The 24,513-nt window shown below is 37.1% G+C and overlaps 1 protein-coding gene across 50 annotated transcripts in view; it reads left to right on the top strand.

Moving 5' to 3' along the window:
• cindr (CIN85 and CD2AP related) overlaps positions 1–24,513 on the top strand; it is a 114,135-nt gene that overhangs the window by 68,231 nt on the left and 21,391 nt on the right. For 14 of the 50 annotated variants that reach the window (XM_073958552.1, XM_073958548.1, XM_073958547.1 and 11 more), the window contains one exon: positions 16,600–16,641. The exons of the other annotated variants lie outside the window; for them this stretch is intronic. In XM_073958552.1, the coding sequence (XP_073814653.1) occupies positions 16,600–16,641 (42 nt within the window). The remainder of the gene's footprint in view (positions 1–16,599; positions 16,642–24,513) is intronic. 50 annotated transcript variants of the gene reach the window in all.

Here is a 24,513-nt window from a genome sequence, read left to right as displayed (position 1 = left end):
ATCCTCAAAGTACCGAAAATCGGGAAGTATCTTTATATTGGGGCTATGTTGAAAATTGTTGACGCAGATGTGTGGTGACCACTACAACCTTCAAATTTCAAATTACAGTTAGTTCGGTTAAAAATTGTAGCTAAATTGCCAATTACTGAAAATTGGGAGGTACCGTTATATGGGAGCTATATCCGAACATGGACCTATGTTGACAATTTTTTATGGAGAGGTGTTGTGACCACTAAGAACTTCAAATGTCAAATTACTGCTGGTTCGGTTTAATATTGTAGCTAAAATCATCAAATTGCTGAAAATCGGCAGGTGCTTTTATATGGGAGCTTTATCAAAACATCGACCTTTCTTGCCAATTTTTGGTGGAGAGGTGTGGTGACCACTAAGAATTTCAAATGCCAAATGTTCAAATTACAGATAATTCGGTTAAAACTTGTAGGTAAAATTCTCGAAATACCGAAAATCCGTTATATGGGGATACCGAAATCCGTTATACCGAGGTACCGTTATATGGGGCTATACCAAAACTATCAAATTATAGCTAATTCGGTCTAGAAATGTGAATTTAAACGTCAAAATACCTAAAATCGGGCGTTAACGTTATATGGACATGGACCTATGTCCACTAGTTATATATGTTTATTGACATTTAAGAACCCTAAATGTCAATTTATAGCTAATTCGGTCTGAAAATGTAACTATAAACGTCAAAATACCGTAAATCGGGGGTACCGTTATATGGGGCTATACCAAAACGTGGACCTATGTCCACAACATTTGTTATATAATTTTTTATTGACATTTAAGAACCCTAAATGTTAAATTATAGCTACATCGGTCTGAAAATGTAGCTAAAAACGTCAAAAGACCGTAAATCGGGGGTACCGTTATATGGGGGCTATACCAAAACGTGGACCGATATATCCCATCATCGAACTTGACCTGCCTGCAAACAAAAGACGCATTTTCCCAAAATTTAGACAATTTTATAGCTAAATCGGTCTGAATTTATAGCTAAATCGGTCTGAAAATGTAGCTAAAGACGTTACCGTTATATGGGGTTACCGTTATATGGCGGCTATACCAAAACGTGGACCTATGTCCACAACTTTTGTTTTATAAGTTTATTGACACTTAAGAACCCTAAATGTCACATTATAGATAAATCGGTCTGAAATTGTAGCTAAAAACGTCAAAATACCGTAAATCGGGGGGGTACCGTTATATCGGGGCTATACCAAAACGTGGACCTATGTCCACAAGTTTTGTTATATAAATTAAGTGACGCTTAAGAGCTCTAAATGTCAAATTATAGCTAAGTCGAGCTGAAAATGTAGCTAAAAACGTCAAAATATCGTAAATCGGGGGTACCGTTATATGGGGGCTATACCAAAACGTGGACCTATGTCCACAAGTTTTGTTATATAAGTTTATTGGCACTTAAGAACCCTAAATGTCAAATTATAGCTAAATCGGTCTGAAAATGAAGCTAAAAACGGCAAAATACCGTAAATCGGGGGGTACCGTTATATGGGGGCTATACCAAAACGTGGACCGATATAGCCCATCATCGAACTTGACCTGCCTGCAAACAAAAGACGCATTTTCCCAAAATTTCAGCGTTCTATCTCCATTTTTGTGGATGCTAGAGTGATTACCACAGACGGAAGGACGGACGTGCACAGATCGACTCAGAATTTTACCCTGATCAAGAATATATATACTTTATAGGGTCGCAAATGAGTATTTCAATGCGTTACAAACGGAAAAACAAACTTAATATACCCTCCATACTATGGTGGAGGGTATAAAAATAGAGCACGTACACCTAAAATAGAGTACTGTACTCTATAATATAGTACGGTTGGTAACCGTAAGCTAAACAAATGTAGTGTGTCGTGCGGTCCCAATGATTTACCCGTAATGTATTCGTCTCCTCATGAAGATGGTCCCTGTTGTAGTCCTCAGGTCGCTAACATTTACATACCACACTGGTGCATAGCTTATCACAGACCGGCCTATTGCTTGATAAGAGGTCAACAAGGTTTATTTCTCAGCACCCCAAGTGCTGCCGGCAAGCGACTTGAAGACCTTGTTTCTACCTCTGATCTTGTTTGCTGTCGAACGTTACACCCAACATCTACATCTTGGGGTGGTCGGAATCTGGACACCATCGACCAATATGTTCAGGGGGAACCTCATTTGAGCCGTCCAGGTGATGAACAATGTGGCAGTGAATTTAGCGGCGGATATTTTAATATTCCTGAGATGGAAAAACTGCACTAAGTCAGCTATGCATACATTTAATCTATCACATATGTATGTCATCTACGATTAGAGTTTCTGCTCGGGAATTCCCGGCCCGGGATTTCCCGGGAATTCCCGAAATTTTTTGAACGGTATTTCCCGGGAAAATTTTTTGAAATTCCCGGGAATACGGGTATTTGTATTTTCACGTATAAGTCACATATTACGAGGGCAGTTCGGAAACTTCTTAGCCTAGCACAAAAAGCGCGGTATAAACAGAAAAATGTTAAGTGTTTTGGAAACTTCCATCTCTGTTATGAACACATGTTAAATTTTGTTTCGATCTGGCAACTCCTTCATATAGAAACAGGTGTTCAAAAAAGACGCATCCGCAATTTTTTTACAATGGAAAAATTAGAAATGCTTGCTGTCATTAAATATTTACATAAAAAGGTTTATCGGGACAAGAAATTCATAATGATATGGTGAATGTGTTAGGTGAAAGTGCTCTTTCATATGCAGCAGAAAAAAATTGGGTTGCTGAATTTAAACGTGGTCGTACAAGTATTGAAGATGAACCACGTAGTGGACGTCCAAAAACAGCAACAACAACAGAAATTGTAGCCAAAGTGCATGATATGGTATTAAATGATCGACGAATAAAAGTGCGTTAAATTTCTAATATAATGGGCATCTCAAATGATCGAGTCCATTTAATTTTGCATGAAGAACTACAGATGAAAAAGCTTTCTGCAAGATGGGTGCCGCATTTGTTAACAGTCGATCAAAAACGCATAAGAATGGACATTTCTCAAGCTTGTTTGGATCATTTTAAGCGAAATAAAATGGATTTTAAGCGTCGTTTCATAACTGTGGATGAGACATGGATCCACCACTATACTCCAGAGACAAAAGAACAATCCAAACAATGGACTGAAGCTGGAGGAAATGCCCCAAAGAAGGCAAAAACAATTCAATCGGCTGGTAAGGTTATGGCAACGGTTTTTTGGGTCTTCAAAGGTATTTTATTGATTGACTATTTGCAAAAGGGAAAAACAATAAATTCAGAGTACTATTGCAACCTTTTGGATCAATTAAATATACAAAGTCGAGAAAAACGTCCTGGCTTACAACACAAAAAAATAATTTTTCATCAAGACAACGCACCAGCGCACAAGAGTGTTTCAACAATGGCTAAAATCAACGAATTAAAGTACGAGTTGCTTGACCACCCACCTTATTCTCCTTATCTAGCTCCCAGTGACTTTTACTTGTTCCCAAATCTAAAAAAAATCCTTGCTGGCAAGCGTTTTACCTCAGATGAAGATGCAATTACAGTTGTAAACCACTATTTTGAAGACCTTGAGGAAAACTATTTTAATCAAGGGATAGAATTGCTAGAAAAGCGTTGGACTAAGTGTATTGAAGTTTCAGGAGATTATATTGAAAAATAAAAATATTTTTGAAAAACTAACTATTCGCTTTCTTTGATAGGCTAAGAAGTTTTCGAACCGCCCTCGTATTAGCCTTATTGTTATTTAATATTAGAAATATAGTAGAAAAGCGATAATTCGTGCCCCGATTATTCGTAATTGCGGGTCTATTGTAAAAATCGGTATAATTCGTATAAAATACATACATTTTGGTCCTCTCGATAATTCGTATTTTTTTCTGGAATTCGAAGTCTGTATAACCTTACATAATTCTGTATTTTTAATTGGTCAACAAACGTCTAAATTTATATTGGTGTGATCTGTTCGAATTGTTATTTTCTCCAGAAATTATTGTTTGCAATATAAAAAACTGTATAATGTGTAAGTGGCAAATGGAGTATATCAGGTTTGGAAGCCAGTAATTACTATGGTATGAATGTTCATATAAGTACGCCTCTATATCATTGGTGCCACCGTGTTGCAATTGTGAATCCGTGTACTTAAAAGGTCAGCGGAGTAAAAATTTGCTACGATGGTAGTGGGAAAAATATATATTTTATAACCTCTGCAAATTAGTCAGAAATAATTGAATTTTGACCGCATACATATATATATATATATATATATATTCTTGAACAGCTGTCATATATTATTTACGTCGTCGTTTAAGATGTTTGCTATTGCTTTTTGACCCTATTGCTACTTTACCTTTAATATTGTTCCAAAGAGATAACTAATGACACAACTACACATAAAGGAGTAGGTATTTCATGTTTGCTTACTCTCTGTCACGTCTATGCCCCACAAATTCGATTTACCATAGTCCCGGGAATTCCCGATTTCCCGGGAATGGAAAAAAGTCGGGAATTCCCAAACTCTATCGACGATATAACCCGAGGCAAATATCGTACAATTATCTGCATACATTACGATCTCGAGAATTTTGTGGTTTAAAAACTGTAGTTTTTTCTTTTATCCGATGTTTTCAATAAAGCTGAAATCAAATAACCGACAAAAAGTAACCCCAACATTGGAAAAGATCACAAATTTTCCTTTCGGCGAACATCGTGTGATTATTAAACAGTAACCACATTCGGTGGTTTGCAACGAAAACACATTTTTACTCCAAAAACCATGTTCAATCGTTCGATATTTTCAGTTACACACAGTTTCATTTATGCCGAGTAAATTGTAGGAGAGGTAATTTTGCAATTGTGCAGGAAAGGTTAACAAACGTCTGGTATGTTCTCTGCGCTTTAAGTCCATGATATGCATATATTGATTGTGAATGATTTTACCTGCAGCAGAACTTCTTTAAAATACCAACAACAAATACACATTAATATCAACATCTTGAGATTGGGTATTCGATTAGTTTCAAATAGACTGGCAACATCAACGCTATGCGCCTTGTGCAATGGCAGCGGACATTTTCCTTGTTATACTGGCACACTGAAATGAATGGTCGATCTTATGAGGATACACTGCAATTTTTTAGCTTCACTTTGTTTTTTAGTTGTTATTTTGTTGTTCGTGATTGTCTTTCTAAGTTGTACTGCTGTTGTGTTATGCAATAACAACAAATTTATGGCATCTCATTTATTTTTGTAGTATTTATGACTAAATGTAACGTTATATATAAACAAATGACCCAAAACCTGATCATGGACAGAACGCAGGTCATATGTTTTCCAAGCGCTCGTAAAATATGTTTTTGGATTCTCCGCCCTCGTCTTTTGCAGGGCATGGGCGCAGATAAAACTGAAGTTGAAGAATGTAGTTTTATCCGACCTGAAATAATGGCCAGCGGATATAAGTTCCAAAATGAAACTAGGGCATGGAAATAAATCCAGACAAATATTAAGTCTGTCCAAGGGTTCAATTTTTAAAGCGAAATAGAGCAGATTTTACTCTTGTCGAGTATTCTTTCAGTTTTTGTCATACCGTTGTTTTATTTGTAAGTGTGGGTATTTGATATGTTGTATGTTAATTTTCCTGCTTAATATGGCACTTATTAAGCAGCCCCATTCCTAGAACTGGAGATACACCCAAAATCTCCAGTTCTAGGAATGGGTTAGTTGAGGTTTAATAAGGCAGTTTAAAAAAATGGCAGTGTGTTGATCGGGCCTGTGCCGCATGCTGGACAGATGTTTTGAACGGTGTCATCGATCCTTGCCTTATAGGAATTCAGAAGACTGCACCATCCAGAGCGTACACATTCACACGATAGTTAGTTATGATATCTGCGATTGAGTCCGTATGAATTTTATTCAAACCCGCCTGATATGCTTGACCTCATCTTCTAAATTATTAAGATTCTACTTGATCTGCCTGAATGGACGGGGCCGGTAACACCCGAGTAGGTACTGCAACCAATGCATGTGATTGTGTTGCTGTACTGGAAGAGTCTTTGCCTCCTCATGTAGATGATCCACTGAAGACATGAGGAGGCACCCTGTTGCAGTTCTCAGGGCGGCAATCTGACAGGTTTGAATATTTTTCCATCGCGTTGTACTTATATTCGTGGACCAAACTGGTGCCGCATAGTTTATCACAGACGACCTATCCCGTTATATGTAGTTAACAAGCATTCTTTATCTGCACCCCAAGTGCTGCCGGCTAGGGACTTGAGGACCTTCTTCCTAAATCTCAGTTTGTCGAAGATAGCTGCGGACTGCGCGAACGACATGAAAATGCTGTCGAATGTGACCAACTAGAATTTTGGGATAGTTTGTGGTCGGAATTCTGCTACCATCGACCATGACATTCAACTCTGCTCTCACCACTGCCGTCCATGTGGCGAACAGAGTGGCCATAGATTTAGTGGTGGATATTTGCATATTCCTCGCGTGGAAGAAGGTTGTAAGATCATTCAAATGGGAGTTCAGTCTTTCACAAATAACATAAGAGAGGGTGCCTGAACCCAAGATCGTAGAATCATCCGCATATGTTAGGATCTCAATGCAGTCTGGAAGGGCGGTTAAACAGTTCCGGAGATATCCCCAAACTTGAGGATCTCCCTGTTCCACTCTACTGGTCTTGGATTTCTTGTTCCTGAATTCTATGTACAACTGGCGTCCACATACGTAATTGTTTATCCAACGTTTCAATCCCGTCGCCACCGATTGGAAGTTTGGTCTCAATCGGGTATTCGACGAGCAGGTACATATATGGCGAGTGGCTGCAGCAGTGATGATGTTTCGGAACGTCCTTTCTGCTCCCCGAACATCGGAAGGGTTGGGCAGAACTCTGAAGCGGTGATTAGTGAACTCTCTGAAACTCGGTCAATTAGCTTTCCATGATTGGTGAAAGTGCGACGTTCAGAGGTGATAAATTCGGATGGAGATGGAGACAATTATGGGGAGATGGTCGGATCCAAAAGAAACGGCGGGTTGCCAAGTGACCGTCATTTGTCAGACCAGCTGACACTATGGTTATGTCTAGCGAAATGTGATACTCTACGCTAATTCTGGTAGGGGCGTCCTTATTGACAGTGTTAAACGTAGAGCTATCAATCGGCTTGGCCAGCACTATACTTATTTGGTCATTCCAGAGGACCGAATGCCACAACTCATGATGAGCATTAAAGTTGCTGTTGAGCCATGATATTCTTCTGACTCATAAAAGCCCACTATTTCCTCGATCATACCTCGGATTTCATTGCAATTAAATTGCAAAACGGTGTTAAATGCCGCGCGTGCGGATGGGGGGACTGCGGGAGAGCCACGAATTCTGATTACGACGACTCACCGGGGGCTGTGTTCAAGCAGCATGCGTCATCATAATCCCTCGCATATATGAGTCCAGAACAACTCTGAGATGCACCCACTCCCGGCATCTATTGCATCTCGCCGATGTTTGAGTGTGGATGATGCGGATGTGACAAGCTGAGCACATAAAAATTGATCCTGGGTTTTCCTCCGCCCCGGTGGAGGTTTCGGGTCAATCCGGTAGGCTTCTTGTGTGGTGATCTGGTGACGGCAATTTGACCTTATGTTTAGAAAGTTGTTTAAATGTCCACATAAGGTATAAAACAAACCACGGTAAGTCATAGATGTGATATTTTTAGACTTTTCGGATCGTTGCTTGGCATCAGCTATCTCTGCGTCAGCCAAAACTTGGGACCATAATTTAGTATGTATTTACATTACATTATTTTCCCGCCGTGGTATTAACTCGATACTATCAATAGTGCCATCGATTTTTTGCCAGCTCTACCTAAAAACCCTGCCGGCACCAACTAAATAACTGACCCAGTAAAATTAAATGGAAGTGATTCCATGTGAAATCATGATTTCACTGGTTCTTTTGCATGAGTGCGAAAGGAGTCGTGAAATATCAGATCTTTTTCATCGAATTTTCATGAATGCAATTGAAGTCGTGAAAGATCCGATCTTTTTCATCGAATTTTCATTAGTGCAATTGAAGTCGTGAAAGATCCGATCTTTTTCATCGGATTTTCATGAGTGAAATTGAAGTGGTGAAAGATCCGATCTTTGTCATAATATTGTCATGAGTTTAAAAAAACTGATAAGTACCCGCACAATCAATTATCAAATACTCATGTACGCGAATAATTGTGTACTTGCAAAAGTAATTGTTAAAATGAAAATAAAAGTCAGATGAAAGTGATCGATAGTGGGAAAATTTATCTATTTTAATTAAAAATACAATGTAAATTGGAAACCTGTTTCGTTTTGTGGATATTAAAAAGAAGTTTGAAAAAGACCCGGTCTATAAACCACGAGCTCCACCAGCCGACCCTAAGACCGATATAGGAAAACATATCGTGCTGCAATTATTGGGTTGGCTGTGCCATGTCAACAGGATGGATAAAGATGCCACCGGTATATTAGTACGAGCCATTTGACGGTTACGCCAACCGAGGGAAGAACAAAACTCCAATGGAAAGATCACGATATCACAAAACATGGCATGCAAAGTTAGAGAAGCAAAGCAGAAGATCGGTAAAATAAGTATAAAAGAGACCATAACATGGATAAGCTTTTTCTTTTGAAATAAAATAACAGAATTTCTAGATTTCCCAAACGATGAGCTTGGTTCAGAGATCGACACATAATTTATCGACTATTGGAAAAATTTATCTTGAAAAATTATCTTGCTGCCATCGGAAGAGATAAATATGATATTGCAGATTAATATAATATATAATTTTGAAAATTACATACAAAATAAAGAAAAATAACATCTGGCGATACAAATCATCTGCGCATTGTATTCTTATTAATTCAACAAATTACATAATTGTTTTGCGAATTTTATTTCTGATTGGCCAAAATCCGGATCCAAAGCATTGGTGCAAGAAGCCATGACAATGAACTGGTGCAAGATTCTATGACGATGAACTGGTGCAAGATTCTATGACAATGAACTGGTGCAAAATGCTATGACAATGAATTCGTGAAATCATGTGTCACTCCCTTGTAAATTTCATTGGTGATTCACCTAAATATTCACCTATGACATGTCACTTGCACCTATGATTCAACTGAGATTGGGTATTCGATTAGTTTCAAATAGACTGGCAACATCAACGCTATGCGCCTTGTGCAATGGCAGCGGACATTTTCCTTGTTATACTGGCACACTGAAATGAATGGTCGATCTTATGAGGATACACTGCAATTTTTTAGCTTCACTTTGTTTTTTAGTTGTTATTTTGTTGTTCGTGATTGTCTTTCTAAGTTGTACTGCTGTTGTGTTATGCAATAACAACAAATTTATGGCATCTCATTTATTTTTGTAGTATTTATGACTAAATGTAACGTTATATATAAACAAATGACCCAAAACCTGATCATGGACAGAACGCAGGTCATATGTTTTCCAAGCGCTCGTAAAATATGTTTTTGGATTCTCCGCCCTCGTCTTTTGCAGGGCATGGGCGCAGATAAAACTGAAGTTGAAGAATGTAGTTTTATCCGACCTGAAATAATGGCCAGCGGATATAAGTTCCAAAATGAAACTAGGGCATGGAAATAAATCCAGACAAATATTAAGTCTGTCCAAGGGTTCAATTTTTAAAGCGAAATAGAGCAGATTTTACTCTTGTCGAGTATTCTTTCAGTTTTTGTCATACCGTTGTTTTATTTGTAAGTGTGGGTATTTGATATGTTGTATGTTAATTTTCCTGCTTAATATGGCACTTATTAAGCAGCCCCATTCCTAGAACTGGAGATACACCCAAAATCTCCAGTTCTAGGAATGGGTTAGTTGAGGTTTAATAAGGCAGTTTAAAAAAATGGCAGTGTGTTGATCGGGCCTGTGCCGCATGCTGGACAGATGTTTTGAACGGTGTCATCGATCCTTGCCTTATAGGAATTCAGAAGACTGCACCATCCAGAGCGTACACATTCACACGATAGTTAGTTATGATATCTGCGATTGAGTCCGTATGAATTTTATTCAAACCCGCCTGATATGCTTGACCTCATCTTCTAAATTATTAAGATTCTACTTGATCTGCCTGAATGGACGGGGCCGGTAACACCCGAGTAGGTACTGCAACCAATGCATGTGATTGTGTTGCTGTACTGGAAGAGTCTTTGCCTCCTCATGTAGATGATCCACTGAAGACATGAGGAGGCACCCTGTTGCAGTTCTCAGGGCGGCAATCTGACAGGTTTGAATATTTTTCCATCGCGTTGTACTTATATTCGTGGACCAAACTGGTGCCGCATAGTTTATCACAGACGACCTATCCCGTTATATGTAGTTAACAAGCATTCTTTATCTGCACCCCAAGTGCTGCCGGCTAGGGACTTGAGGACCTTCTTCCTAAATCTCAGTTTGTCGAAGATAGCTGCGGACTGCGCGAACGACATGAAAATGCTGTCGAATGTGACCAACTAGAATTTTGGGATAGTTTGTGGTCGGAATTCTGCTACCATCGACCATGACATTCAACTCTGCTCTCACCACTGCCGTCCATGTGGCGAACAGAGTGGCCATAGATTTAGTGGTGGATATTTGCATATTCCTCGCGTGGAAGAAGGTTGTAAGATCATTCAAATGGGAGTTCAGTCTTTCACAAATAACATAAGAGAGGGTGCCTGAACCCAAGATCGTAGAATCATCCGCATATGTTAGGATCTCAATGCAGTCTGGAAGGGCGGTTAAACAGTTCCGGAGATATCCCCAAACTTGAGGATCTCCCTGTTCCACTCTACTGGTCTTGGATTTCTTGTTCCTGAATTCTATGTACAACTGGCGTCCACATACGTAATTGTTTATCCAACGTTTCAATCCCGTCGCCACCGATTGGAAGTTTGGTCTCAATCGGGTATTCGACGAGCAGGTACATATATGGCGAGTGGCTGCAGCAGTGATGATGTTTCGGAACGTCCTTTCTGCTCCCCGAACATCGGAAGGGTTGGGCAGAACTCTGAAGCGGTGATTAGTGAACTCTCTGAAACTCGGTCAATTAGCTTTCCATGATTGGTGAAAGTGCGACGTTCAGAGGTGATAAATTCGGATGGAGATGGAGACAATTATGGGGAGATGGTCGGATCCAAAAGAAACGGCGGGTTGCCAAGTGACCGTCATTTGTCAGACCAGCTGACACTATGGTTATGTCTAGCGAAATGTGATACTCTACGCTAATTCTGGTAGGGGCGTCCTTATTGACAGTGTTAAACGTAGAGCTATCAATCGGCTTGGCCAGCACTATACTTATTTGGTCATTCCAGAGGACCGAATGCCACAACTCATGATGAGCATTAAAGTTGCTGTTGAGCCATGATATTCTTCTGACTCATAAAAGCCCACTATTTCCTCGATCATACCTCGGATTTCATTGCAATTAAATTGCAAAACGGTGTTAAATGCCGCGCGTGCGGATGGGGGGACTGCGGGAGAGCCACGAATTCTGATTACGACGACTCACCGGGGGCTGTGTTCAAGCAGCATGCGTCATCATAATCCCTCGCATATATGAGTCCAGAACAACTCTGAGATGCACCCACTCCCGGCATCTATTGCATCTCGCCGATGTTTGAGTGTGGATGATGCGGATGTGACAAGCTGAGCACATAAAAATTGATCCTGGGTTTTCCTCCGCCCCGGTGGAGGTTTCGGGTCAATCCGGTAGGCTTCTTGTGTGGTGATCTGGTGACGGCAATTTGACCTTATGTTTAGAAAGTTGTTTAAATGTCCACATAAGGTATAAAACAAACCACGGTAAGTCATAGATGTGATATTTTTAGACTTTTCGGATCGTTGCTTGGCATCAGCTATCTCTGCGTCAGCCAAAACTTGGGACCATAATTTAGTATGTATTTACATTACATTATTTTCCCGCCGTGGTATTAACTCGATACTATCAATAGTGCCATCGATTTTTTGCCAGCTCTACCTAAAAACCCTGCCGGCACCAACTAAATAACTGACCCAGTAAAATTAAATGGAAGTGATTCCATGTGAAATCATGATTTCACTGGTTCTTTTGCATGAGTGCGAAAGGAGTCGTGAAATATCAGATCTTTTTCATCGAATTTTCATGAATGCAATTGAAGTCGTGAAAGATCCGATCTTTTTCATCGAATTTTCATTAGTGCAATTGAAGTCGTGAAAGATCCGATCTTTTTCATCGGATTTTCATGAGTGAAATTGAAGTGGTGAAAGATCCGATCTTTGTCATAATATTGTCATGAGTTTAAAAAAACTGATAAGTACCCGCACAATCAATTATCAAATACTCATGTACGCGAATAATTGTGTACTTGCAAAAGTAATTGTTAAAATGAAAATAAAAGTCAGATGAAAGTGATCGATAGTGGGAAAATTTATCTATTTTAATTAAAAATACAATGTAAATTGGAAACCTGTTTCGTTTTGTGGATATTAAAAAGAAGTTTGAAAAAGACCCGGTCTATAAACCACGAGCTCCACCAGCCGACCCTAAGACCGATATAGGAAAACATATCGTGCTGCAATTATTGGGTTGGCTGTGCCATGTCAACAGGATGGATAAAGATGCCACCGGTATATTAGTACGAGCCATTTGACGGTTACGCCAACCGAGGGAAGAACAAAACTCCAATGGAAAGATCACGATATCACAAAACATGGCATGCAAAGTTAGAGAAGCAAAGCAGAAGATCGGTAAAATAAGTATAAAAGAGACCATAACATGGATAAGCTTTTTCTTTTGAAATAAAATAACAGAATTTCTAGATTTCCCAAACGATGAGCTTGGTTCAGAGATCGACACATAATTTATCGACTATTGGAAAAATTTATCTTGAAAAATTATCTTGCTGCCATCGGAAGAGATAAATATGATATTGCAGATTAATATAATATATAATTTTGAAAATTACATACAAAATAAAGAAAAATAACATCTGGCGATACAAATCATCTGCGCATTGTATTCTTATTAATTCAACAAATTACATAATTGTTTTGCGAATTTTATTTCTGATTGGCCAAAATCCGGATCCAAAGCATTGGTGCAAGAAGCCATGACAATGAACTGGTGCAAGATTCTATGACGATGAACTGGTGCAAGATTCTATGACAATGAACTGGTGCAAAATGCTATGACAATGAATTCGTGAAATCATGTGTCACTCCCTTGTAAATTTCATTGGTGATTCACCTAAATATTCACCTATGACATGTCACTTGCACCTATGATTCAACTCATGATTTGACATCGAACATTTTCCTGGGGATGAGCACGATAACTTACAAAAGTTGATATCCAATTTGGCCGCAACACTTGGCATTTTGCAAAATGTCTTCCAAACGTACAGTTTGACAAGTAATTGTTTTCAAACTGAGAAAACGAACACTTTTCATGCATTAATTACTAAAAATGACAAATAGTTGTGATAAAAATGTCGGGTTTTTTACAAAAATTAGTTGATCGACTTATTTAAGACCAAACTGAATGGATAAATAAAAAATTAACCCGCTTAGTTCAACAATAATAACCAAAAGAATAATTAACATGAAATGCAAGGTGCCAAGAAAATATTTTCAAAATGTAATTGAGGTTCCAAAATACCCCATGTTTTCGGTAAATACTTAAAAATCATGACATTTTATGAATTTTAATCTTAACAAGGATTAGTTGCTAACAAGTATCAACAATATTAGGCATGGAATATCCCCACTAAGAGGGTTACCATATGGACCAAGGGGGTACCAGATCGTATTACATGTAAACGATGTCCTATAGGTCTCAAACCGGGAATATCTGAAAGCTAAGACATTTTATGAGTATTTTTAGTTCACCAGGATGGATTTCCTTCAATTACAATAAATATTGCCTACAGAATAGCTCGATCAGGAGGGTTGCCAGATCGACTAAGAAAGTACCAGGTCTTATTAACAGTAAAAGGGACCAACTAGGCCCACAACCACAGCCTACAAGTGGTTCATTCAACTCAAAATTTATTAAGAGATAAGAATATTTCATGAAACAGTCGAAAATAGCATATATGGAGACTAATATTCCTTAGAAATTTGTGGGGTACAGATTTCTACAACTTTCGCAAATGCTTACTATGACCTACTGGAGACATGTCGTGTACTGTGAAGTAATACTGTGACAAAATTTTCTAAGTGACGGGGGAAATAATGCTACAGTGTTACCATTTCAGTTAAATAAACCACTTTTAAGATCTAATTGTGGGCCTAGGAGGTCCAGTTTACTGTTATTAAGACCTGGTATATTTTTAGTCGATCTGGCAACCCTCCTGATCGAGTTCTGCTGTAGGTAATATTCATTGTAATTGATGTCATACCATCTTGGTAAATCAAAATACTCATAAAACGTCTTAATTTTTAGATATTCTCGGCTTGAGACCTATAGGACATTGGTTACATGCAATATGATCTGATACCCCCTTGGTCCATATTGTAACCATCTTCGTGGGGACATCCCATGCCTAATATTGCTGATTCTTGTTAGCAACTAATCCTTGTTAACAATGAAATTCATAAAATGTCATGATTTTTAAGAATTTACCGATAACATGGGGTATTTTGGAACCTTAATTACATTTTGAAAACATTTTCTTGGCACCTTGCATTACATGTTAATTATTCTTTTGGTTATTATTGTTGAACTAAGCGGGTTAATTTTTTATTTATCCATTCAATTTGGTCTTAAATAAGTTAACCAAATAATTTTTGCAAAAAACCCGACATTTTTATCACAACTATTTGTAATTTTTTAGTAATTAATGCAATTGTCAAACTGTATATCAAGTTTAATGAAGGCTTCGGCCATATCCCCACAAAAACGCCAAACCTTCGTTTACGTAGAGTTTAAGGGATGTTCGAGGATAGCTTAGAAATGTTGTTGAAATGTTCATAACAAATTTAGATGTACATCCCCAGGTTGATCAATGTCCACTTAAGATAAAAAGCAGGGCCAAGACAAATCTTGGTCTTTGTCATGTTAATCTTATCCATCCATTGGCTAAAAAATTAAATTGTAAAGGCTATACAAAATCCATTTTTCAAATACAAAGTGTTTGTTTAATGAATTTCAAATACAGTCGAAATCGCTTATAACGTCGGTCAAGGGACGGACGGAATTCGTCGCTATAACCGATATGTCGTTATAAGCGATAGGGCTATAAAGGGCCCCAGAGATTTGGGACTTTTGGATATGGTCGTTATAACCGATATGACGTTATAAACGACGACGTTATAAGCGATTTCGACTGTATTATACTGTGTGAAGCTACATTACTAATTTTCATTGCATACCTTTAGGTGCTCAATTTACTTTCCATATAAAACCTCTATTGTTATCTTAAACAAAAACGTTGTTAGCATTAACGATTAATTAAAATTGAAATACCGATTACACTAACATCGGCTAGAAGTGAATAGGAAAACAAAACTAAAATACCCTAACCACAAACTATTGGCATTCTCTTTGTAAATACCACACAGACACTCAATAGAAATAATAACAACAATGGTTAACGAATATGAAAATCAAAACAAAACTGAAAGAAAAACCAGTCTGTAAGTTTCCCTCCACCTCCACCTTTGGGATGGGTGTATTATGTACCCAGCAAAATGTTCGATGCCAAAGATGACATTCAATCATGGGTGCAAGTGATCTAGCATGTCATCTTTTTAGCATCTTCATCGATGAATTTTATATGAGCGTGGACCCCAAAAGATGACGTTCTTTTCTGGATCCTAAGCATGTCATTTTTACCAATGCGTTGACATGTCATTTCCACCAATGCTTTGGCATGTCATTTCCACCAATGATTTGACATGTCATTTTCACCAATGCTTTGACACGTCATTTTCACCCATGCTTTGACATGTCATTTTAACCAATGCTTTGGCATGTCATTTTCACCAACCCCTTGGCATGAAATTTTCATGTCTTGTTTGGAAAATGGAAATGCTGTATTGAAATATGGTTTTCATGAAAAACAAAGCTCTTTATTAATTCAAACGAATTCATGAAAAAGGTACAATTAATTTATCAGTTTAGTTTTTCAAAAGTTTACATCCAAAATTGCAATGTAATCACCACCGCTGCAACGCAAAAGATTGCTTCCTCCGTTCTCCGCAACTGATATTCTTTCATCTTACAAAAGGTTTTTTCAATTATCTTCCCATCACCAGTTCAGATTTCAACATGGACTCCAAATGCACTCCTTTAAGTATTTTTATTTCGTAAATTACTTTTATTTTATAATTTTGTTATTTTACAACATTTTGGTAATTTATACTCTTTTGTTTAGTGACGGAAATATGTAGGGATCTACAACCCGGCTTGCTTTAGGGATCTCTAAGAACAAAATGTAACGAACGGGGAGGAGAGACTTTTTATGGAAAATACCATTTATGCTTAATTAATTTATTTTTAATTGTTTCTTTCCAAAAGTAGTTTCTTCTTTATTTTCAGATTCTTGTTCCTTTTCGTTTCGGACATGGTTTAATAAGAAAGGTTAGCCAAAGCTTTATGTCAATTTAAATTTTTTCATTCGAGTATTCTTAAAACTTCAAAACAATATGCACAATCTTTTTGTATGTGTGTGTGGTATTTGAATAATATGTCAAACAATTTTAAAAACAATCGAATTCAATGATTTTTAAAATTATTTTTGGAACATTTGTATGGAAATAAATCGTCAGGTTATCATTGAAACAAACATTTTATCATATCCACAACTTGATTATGCGGAGAAACATTGGTCCTTCATTCATTTTTCGCGATTTTTATAAAATGCTCAAACTTGGTGTTGTAAACAAACCCACTTGTTGATAAAGTTTGAAGTATTAGGAATTCAGGAAAAACAAGGGTTCTATAGATTTTTTTCATTTAAATCTACCTCTTTACTTATACCATGGTTTCGGACTTTTTTTTCAAATTCCAAGAAGCGAGATTTGATTGATTTCATTCTATGTCAGATTTAGAACAGACAAGGGAACTTTTAAAATAGCAATGTGTGCAGTCCGATTCTATTTTTAGCTTGATGGTTTGGACTTCATATAATACCAATTGTTTAGAAGTTTCAGTTGTTTGATATGCAGGAAATGTAAGACAACATCACGACGACAGTTCTAACAACTTTGGTCTGTTCCAGAAACTGCAAGAATCTACTTATTTTTACTACGATAACAATTTTTCCTTTATGTTATCGGAAAAAATAGTAAAAATTAGTAGATTTTTGCAGTACTGGAACATACCAAAATGAAAATAAACAGATGTGTAAATAAAAACACAAACATCATCTCTATTGGATCGACGGAATGGGTACAAATGCTGATGAAAAGATCCGATCTTTCACGACTTCCTTTGCATTGGTTCAAATCCTAATGAAAAGATCGGATCTTTCACGACTTCCTTTGAACCAATGCAAAAGATGACATGAAACCACGTCATCGCAAAGAACCCCTTCCGTCAAATTTTGCTGGGTATTGTTATTAGCCAGCCAGTCAACAAGGTAGCTTGTTGACCATTAAGCTGGCTAGCTGGCTGACTGACTATTGAGAAATCTATGGTCATAAGGCGTCACTTTTTGTGTACTTTTGTTTGTCCCTCATTCTCCCACGAACATTTTATGATCTTTAAATAGATTATAATGGCTATGGTGAGAGTAAAATAAAACAACACTCACAAAGAAAGCCATAAAAACACATTTAAAAAGTCTAGTAGCGGCAAGAAAATAAAGGGTAACCATCACACACAGAGACTAGCTAGGTAAATGGGTAAAAGAAAATCAAAACAACTTTGATGGCTGCTGCACATGCGCAATCTCCAATGTGTTGGTGTTCGTTCCTCTCACCCTCGATTAGGTGTTGATTCGGAATTCAAATTCTTACATCAGCAGTGTATTTCAAAATATATAGAGTAGTAGAGATTTACCAGAAAGTGAAGTTTAATTTCTCAGATTATGGAATTAAAAAAAGGAAAAATAAAAAACGTCAAATCTTCTAATGAAATTATTTGACTTCTTCGATGTAATATTTTGATAAAATTAATCCAAATCTTTACGGAAGATAAATGTATTTTTGCCCTTCTAAAGCTAAAATTAGTTAAGCTTAAAAAGTATACTCATCGTTTGATGACATCCACACAAGAGGTTGTCTTTTTTAGAGAAGTGAGTTTAGTTCTCCAGAGATGCATTACAAATAAAGATTTCTTCTTTTAAAAATTCCAAGAAAATTCAATTAAAACATGAACATCTTTGCCAAGAAGATTGACAAATTTTATTTGTGGACCAAAATAACATTGAACACCATTTGATGGACATATCCACCTGCGTCAAAGAGACACGGAGTTTAAACATTTTTATCGTCTCTTTACATATTATCTTTTGTGTGTTTCCAACCATATCTTTCACTTCCTTTGGCATAAGACAAATTCCGAAATAATCTTATCCTAAACAAACAAAGCATTGATAAAAATCCATAGCAAAAATGCCACAATTTTCAAAGACCTACCTTAATTGTTGGTTTTATAAACATTTAAATATTTATATAAACCTTTATTTACTTTTTCTCATATCAGTCAGCTGAAAATTTCTTAAATATTTAAGGCAAATATTTCCTTCTTCTGTCTGTTTACCACAAATTTTTAATTTTTCTTGACTACTTTTTTCTTTGATATGAATGATGACCTGCCTGTTTTAGTTCGTGAATATTAATGAGTCTCAAATCGGCCGATGTTGTATACTCAAAACTATTTCATATTTACAAGTTGGGGGGTTTTTACACTTGCTATCGCTTTTGTAGTTTTTTATAAAATACGAGGGTAGATTGATAATTTTTGAATAAAAATTATGTGTCAAATATTTCTGAGTAGGGAAGTAGTATCAGATTAATTCCGTACATATTCATTAGGGTGGGGCGATTTGAACATCTTAAGTGGCGCTTCGCGTTTCTGATTCTTGGGATTGTACTGATCAAAAAAGACAATTTTTGACTAATTTCTAAAATTAATGTTGTGGCTATTGTCTCGAACTACTCCCAGTCAGCATTTGGAAGATTGTTTTTTGACGAAAGACGAAATAAAAAATAAAAGACGAAAATGTAGAAAATTCAGTACTTTTTGTCGCCTTTTTGTGTTTTGGCCTATAAATACTGAGACCAAAATTGTAGCCAAGATAATAGTTAAGAACTCTCTAGTACACCGCAAAAGCATTGGAACGCTCCCTCAGGTAGTGTTAGCCTTGTGAAATTTTATGAATATTTATCAATATTTTCACGAAAAAATTGCACTTTAATTAATATGTTCAGAGATATTGTAGCCCGAGACAATAGATACAACTTTACCAGTGAGAATAAGTCGACACATGGTAGAACAAGAACAGGTAACAGCAATACCCAGCTGACTGAACTGGGCTGTAATGTTAGTGTCAAATTCCATACGACATTTTATATATTTATTTCTATGTTCGATGTACATATATTAGGGATATATATTTTTTGAAGAACAAATTTATTCATCAGAAAAAGAACTATTTCCCATAAAGACTTCTTCATATCAATGATATGTAACCTCCTCCAAGTCCGAACGACGTGCCGCACACTAAAACACCGCTTATAGAGGCGGTACAATATTTGTTAATATGTGTGGTATTTTGTTAAACTTGAAAAAATAAAGGCCTAATAAACGTGTGCTATTTTGATTTTAAAAACAAAAGATTGAAGCAGCTTCTCCTTTTTCGATGAATTACCAGCGACCCCAAACATTTTTGCAAGAATTCTACTTTCTGCGAGAAATTATGCATTTAGTGGAATGATATGGAAACATTCAAATTCAAAATTTAACGAGTTTTCATTCATGTTTTTCAAAATATTCAATCAAATGTCAAAAAATATTAGTTTTTTTTTTTTTAATTCCAATAATTTATAGACATTTCCTTGTTTTGTTTACATTTACCGATGACAGTAACATTACAAACGAAAACAAATTTCTATGTAGTTGTTGTTGAGTTGTATTTGTTGTAGTATTTACTTTACCTGGTTTTGTTCTACCATGAAGTCGAAATTTCAATTAGTTTACGTTTTGTATCTGCAGCTAGAGGTTGCACCCAATTGTCATTTTTGATCGAAAAAAAAACCTTTTTAACTTACTTTGAAGTATAAGTAGCATAGAATATTTGATCTATATTTAGCAATGGGTCTATCTCCAGTTCTAGGAATGCGGCTGCTTCGATGGGATGTAGCAACAGATCTACTGGAGTTAGTGGAGTAGGTTTGCCAGGTCAGTTGAAAAGGTGCAGTGTGTCGTGCGGACCTGCACCGCATGCTGGGCAGATGTTTGGCAGGGTGCCATTGATTCTTGCCCTATAGGAATTCAGACAGAAGGACCTCCCAAGCGTCGTTGAGCCAAAAGTACTCTGGTTTGTTGCGGGACTGCATCCGTGTGAATGTTATTTAAACCTGGTTGACTGGCTTGATGATCTTCTATATTATGAAGATCCCTTCTGACATGCGTGGATGGGGGGAGGAGTCCTTTGCACCATATGGCGATTATGATGATCTTTGTCTCCTCATGTAGATGACCCACTGAAGACATACGGAGTCACCCTGCTGCAGTTCTCAGGGCGGCATTCTGACTGGTTTAAATATTTTTCCATTGCGTTGCACTTACATTCGCGGACTAAACTGGCGCCGCATAGCTTACCACAGACGGTACGGTATATGTAGTCAACAAGGTTTCTTTATCTGCACGCCAAGTACTGCCGGCTAGGGACTTGAGGACCTTGTTCCTATATCTCAGCTTGTCGCACATAGCTGTGACCTGCGCGAACGACATGAAAATGTTGTTGAATCTGACTCCTAGAATTTTGGGTAGTCTGTGGTTGGAATTCTGCTGCCATCGACCATGACATTCAACTCTGTTCTCACCTCTGCCCTCCATGTGGTGAACAGAGTGGTCGTAGATTTAGTGGCGGATAGTTGCATTTTCCTCGCGTAACACCCTTTCACAAATGACATCTGGAAATGTACCTAACGCCAAGATCGTACAATCATCCCCTTACATTAGGATATTAATGCCGTCTGGAGGGGGCGCAATACAGTAGAGGTACAGGTTAAACAGTTCCGTTGATAGCACACCACCTAAGGGAACTTCCTGCTTCACTCTAATGATCTTGGACTTCTTGTTCCTGAATTCCAAGTACGGCTGCTGTCTGCTCGATATCCTGAAACAGCGAGCAGTGCTTGACAGTACCAGAAGCTTTTGACAAGTCAAGCGCCATCATCACTATTCTATCACACGGCTTGTTCTGGTTGAGTCCTCGACTATTATGTGTGGGGACGGCGGATGATATACGTGTCCGTGGTATATATATTCCTGTGTTTCGTTTTTAAACTGTAATAGGCTGTAGGTCAAGAGCTGTCGGCAAAGCCGATTGATTCTTTTTACTGGTTTTACTTGCTTTCCTCATTAACGCCCTCAACTTTTAGATTCTACCTCGTACAAAATGTTGAGAGTACCCCCTCTCAGTATTCTAGCGTAATCATACTATGTAATATAAAGAAAACAACAACAAACATCAGTAAAAATAGACGTCGACGTCTATTCCTCCGTCCATTGTTGTCGACATCATCATCGACCACCACACTTCAAAGTTAGTTTGATACGTGCATTTGTTACGGTCACAACGAGTGGCTATAACCAACCGAACGACCATTCAAACAAAAACAAACCATTTAAACAAATATTCGTGTAAAAATAAAAGTAAGCATCGTGTCCAAGTTGTGTTAAGGGTTTTTTCGTGGTCATTTTTGGCTGTCTACTTGTCTGGCTGGCTGGCTACCTTACTACCCTTTTGTAATTTCGTATGTTTTTCATATCAAATTTAGTTCGTTGTCTGGATCTAAGTGGCATTTCTTTTTCATTCGTTTCGTGCTTTTAAAAAACTTGTTGCTTGTTTCGGTGTGTGTTCATCAAGTGTGTCAAATACCCACTCCTGTTAAAATGATGGACATACGTGGTGGTGAATCCATTCAATTCGTTATGGTCAAAAAATAAAATATTTCAAGTTTTCTATGTTCGTGTTCGTGTTGTTTATTAATTTTAAAGTATTTCAACTCTTTATTTCAATAACCGGGCCTACATCTCTAATCAATCGAGGAAATAATATTTCAAGTGTCACAAACTGGAGTTGTCCTCATCAACCAATGTCTTCGGGTGATCATAAATTTGACACATGTGATTTAGTTCAACATCTTAAACAAAAAATAGGCGGAACTGCCATTTTGACTTCACTTGCTGCAATGAAAGAAAATGGTTATTTTGGTGCGGACTCTCTTTGTGCGTGTGTGTGTGTTTTTGTAAACGTACTAGTGCAATTGCATTCATTGAATGCAAATAAAATCATATGATGAGACAATGTCAAGTTTGTGTCTTAAGTCTTTCGTTTTATTTCAATTACTCTACAAGAACAGTGGTATAAATGTAAACATACGGAAACAAATTGGAAAATAATAAATGAACATGAAAAATGTTAAATAATCGGTAACACATAAAACTAAATTCCCCTAATATTAATTTTTGCCGGCAAAGTTGGCAGGGAGTAAATGCCAGTGAATGGCTTTTCTTATTCAAAATTTCAATTTGTTTTAAGAAAACTCTTAACAATTTTAATAAAGTTTGGGATAAAGGACGCTTTTCAAATTAATTCCGTTGTAGAACTGAGCCAAGCTTCACACAAGTTCAAAATTCTTTCCTATAAAGGACTTTGTATATGATTTGAAAATTGTGCTTACAACATTTCTCAGTATATTTGGATATATATTTTTTTAATTTATGTACTATTAATTTCAAACATTTATAATTTCTGCAAAGACTGTACGATTATTAGTTTTTTGTTGCAGCAACTAATGCTGGTGTTTTCTTCTATTAAAACGCAAAATCAAATTCTTCAGCCCGGAGTGTCTGCGTACATAAGAAATTTGAAAGCAGGCCTAGCAAACAGCCCGATCATGAATATGAACTCCCCATGAGTTCTCTCACTCTCTCTTTTAAGTTGCATAGACAGAACGACAAAACTAACGGGGAATTTACATTCACGATCGGGCTGGAAATGTTCGATGCCAAAGATGTTATTCAAGCCTGGGAGCAAGAGATATCATCTTTTTAGCGTCCTCACCCATTCTTATTACAAGAGTATGACCCCCAAAAAAAATCCAAATCGTTTTCAGACACTAAGTATGTCATCTTCACTAACCCAATGGATTGGCCTTTTTACCATTCCTTATGTTGAAGAAATCTATCTACAAGGCTTTGAAAGGGATGTTTCTGGTTTAACATCCAAGTGGGCTCTGCATCTTCATTATGTTCTGTGGATGTACCGAAGATTCTCGTCTACCTATACATAAATATGGTCGACAGGTACCTTGGAGGAATCTCCTATTATAGTTAGCACGAAATATCTTAAAGGGATAATTTCACCGTCTGTCTCTGTTTAGTTTTGGGACATTTCTCTCACTTACTTCGGTTTGATGTAATACACTCCCACGATTTAAACGACTGTGTCGGAATATGTAGTTTGACATAAAAAATCTTCTACCTTGGGCGTTGATTTATTTAAAGTCTTCGCCGTAATTTTAATTGATTGGAACCATCAATCATGTCAACTTATTTGAGCTATGAATCCGCTATGGTCCGATAGTCTAAAATATCGCGACGGTTATTTAAGAGTTTCGCAGATGATGGTACACTAGGTTACAAGACCACGATTCGGGAAATATATGGTAGGAAAGGTTCAATGCATTGACTAGAAACAAAATTTCTTGTTCACCCAGTTGCTAAGAAACACATAACCATTGGAATTTCGCTTGCGATCAGTATTTGGGATTATTTCCGTTCCAGGTAACATCGCTTACTTTAAATTGTGGTTGTACTTCCTTGTGGACACAACTAAATTCGTCCTATCAATCACGGAGTACGGAGTACCAGGATTCAAGAGATTTATTTGTAATTTATCTACAAGCACTGATAATTTATTTGTAATTTATTCACAAGCGTGGATAATTTATAATTTATCCACAAGCGTGGACAATTTATTTATCCACAAGCGTAGACAATTTATTTATCCACAAGCAGGGATAATTTATTTATTATTTACCCTCAAGCGTTGATAATGTATTTATAATTTATCCACAAGCGTGGATAATTTATTTGTAATTTATCCACAAGCTTAGATAATTTATTTATAATTTATCCTCAAGGATAAATAAATGTATTTATAATTTATCCACAATCTTTGATAATTTATTTACAATTTATCCACGAACGTGTATAATTTATAGATTATTTATAATTAAGCGTGGATATTTTTTATTTTATCCACAACCGTGG

Source organism: Musca autumnalis, unplaced genomic scaffold (assembly GCF_047663935.1).
Source record: "Musca autumnalis isolate F117 unplaced genomic scaffold, ASM4766393v1 scaffold_1, whole genome shotgun sequence".
Taxonomy (NCBI): domain Eukaryota; kingdom Metazoa; phylum Arthropoda; class Insecta; order Diptera; family Muscidae; genus Musca; species Musca autumnalis.
This window is presented reverse-complemented; position numbering and strand designations above follow the sequence as displayed.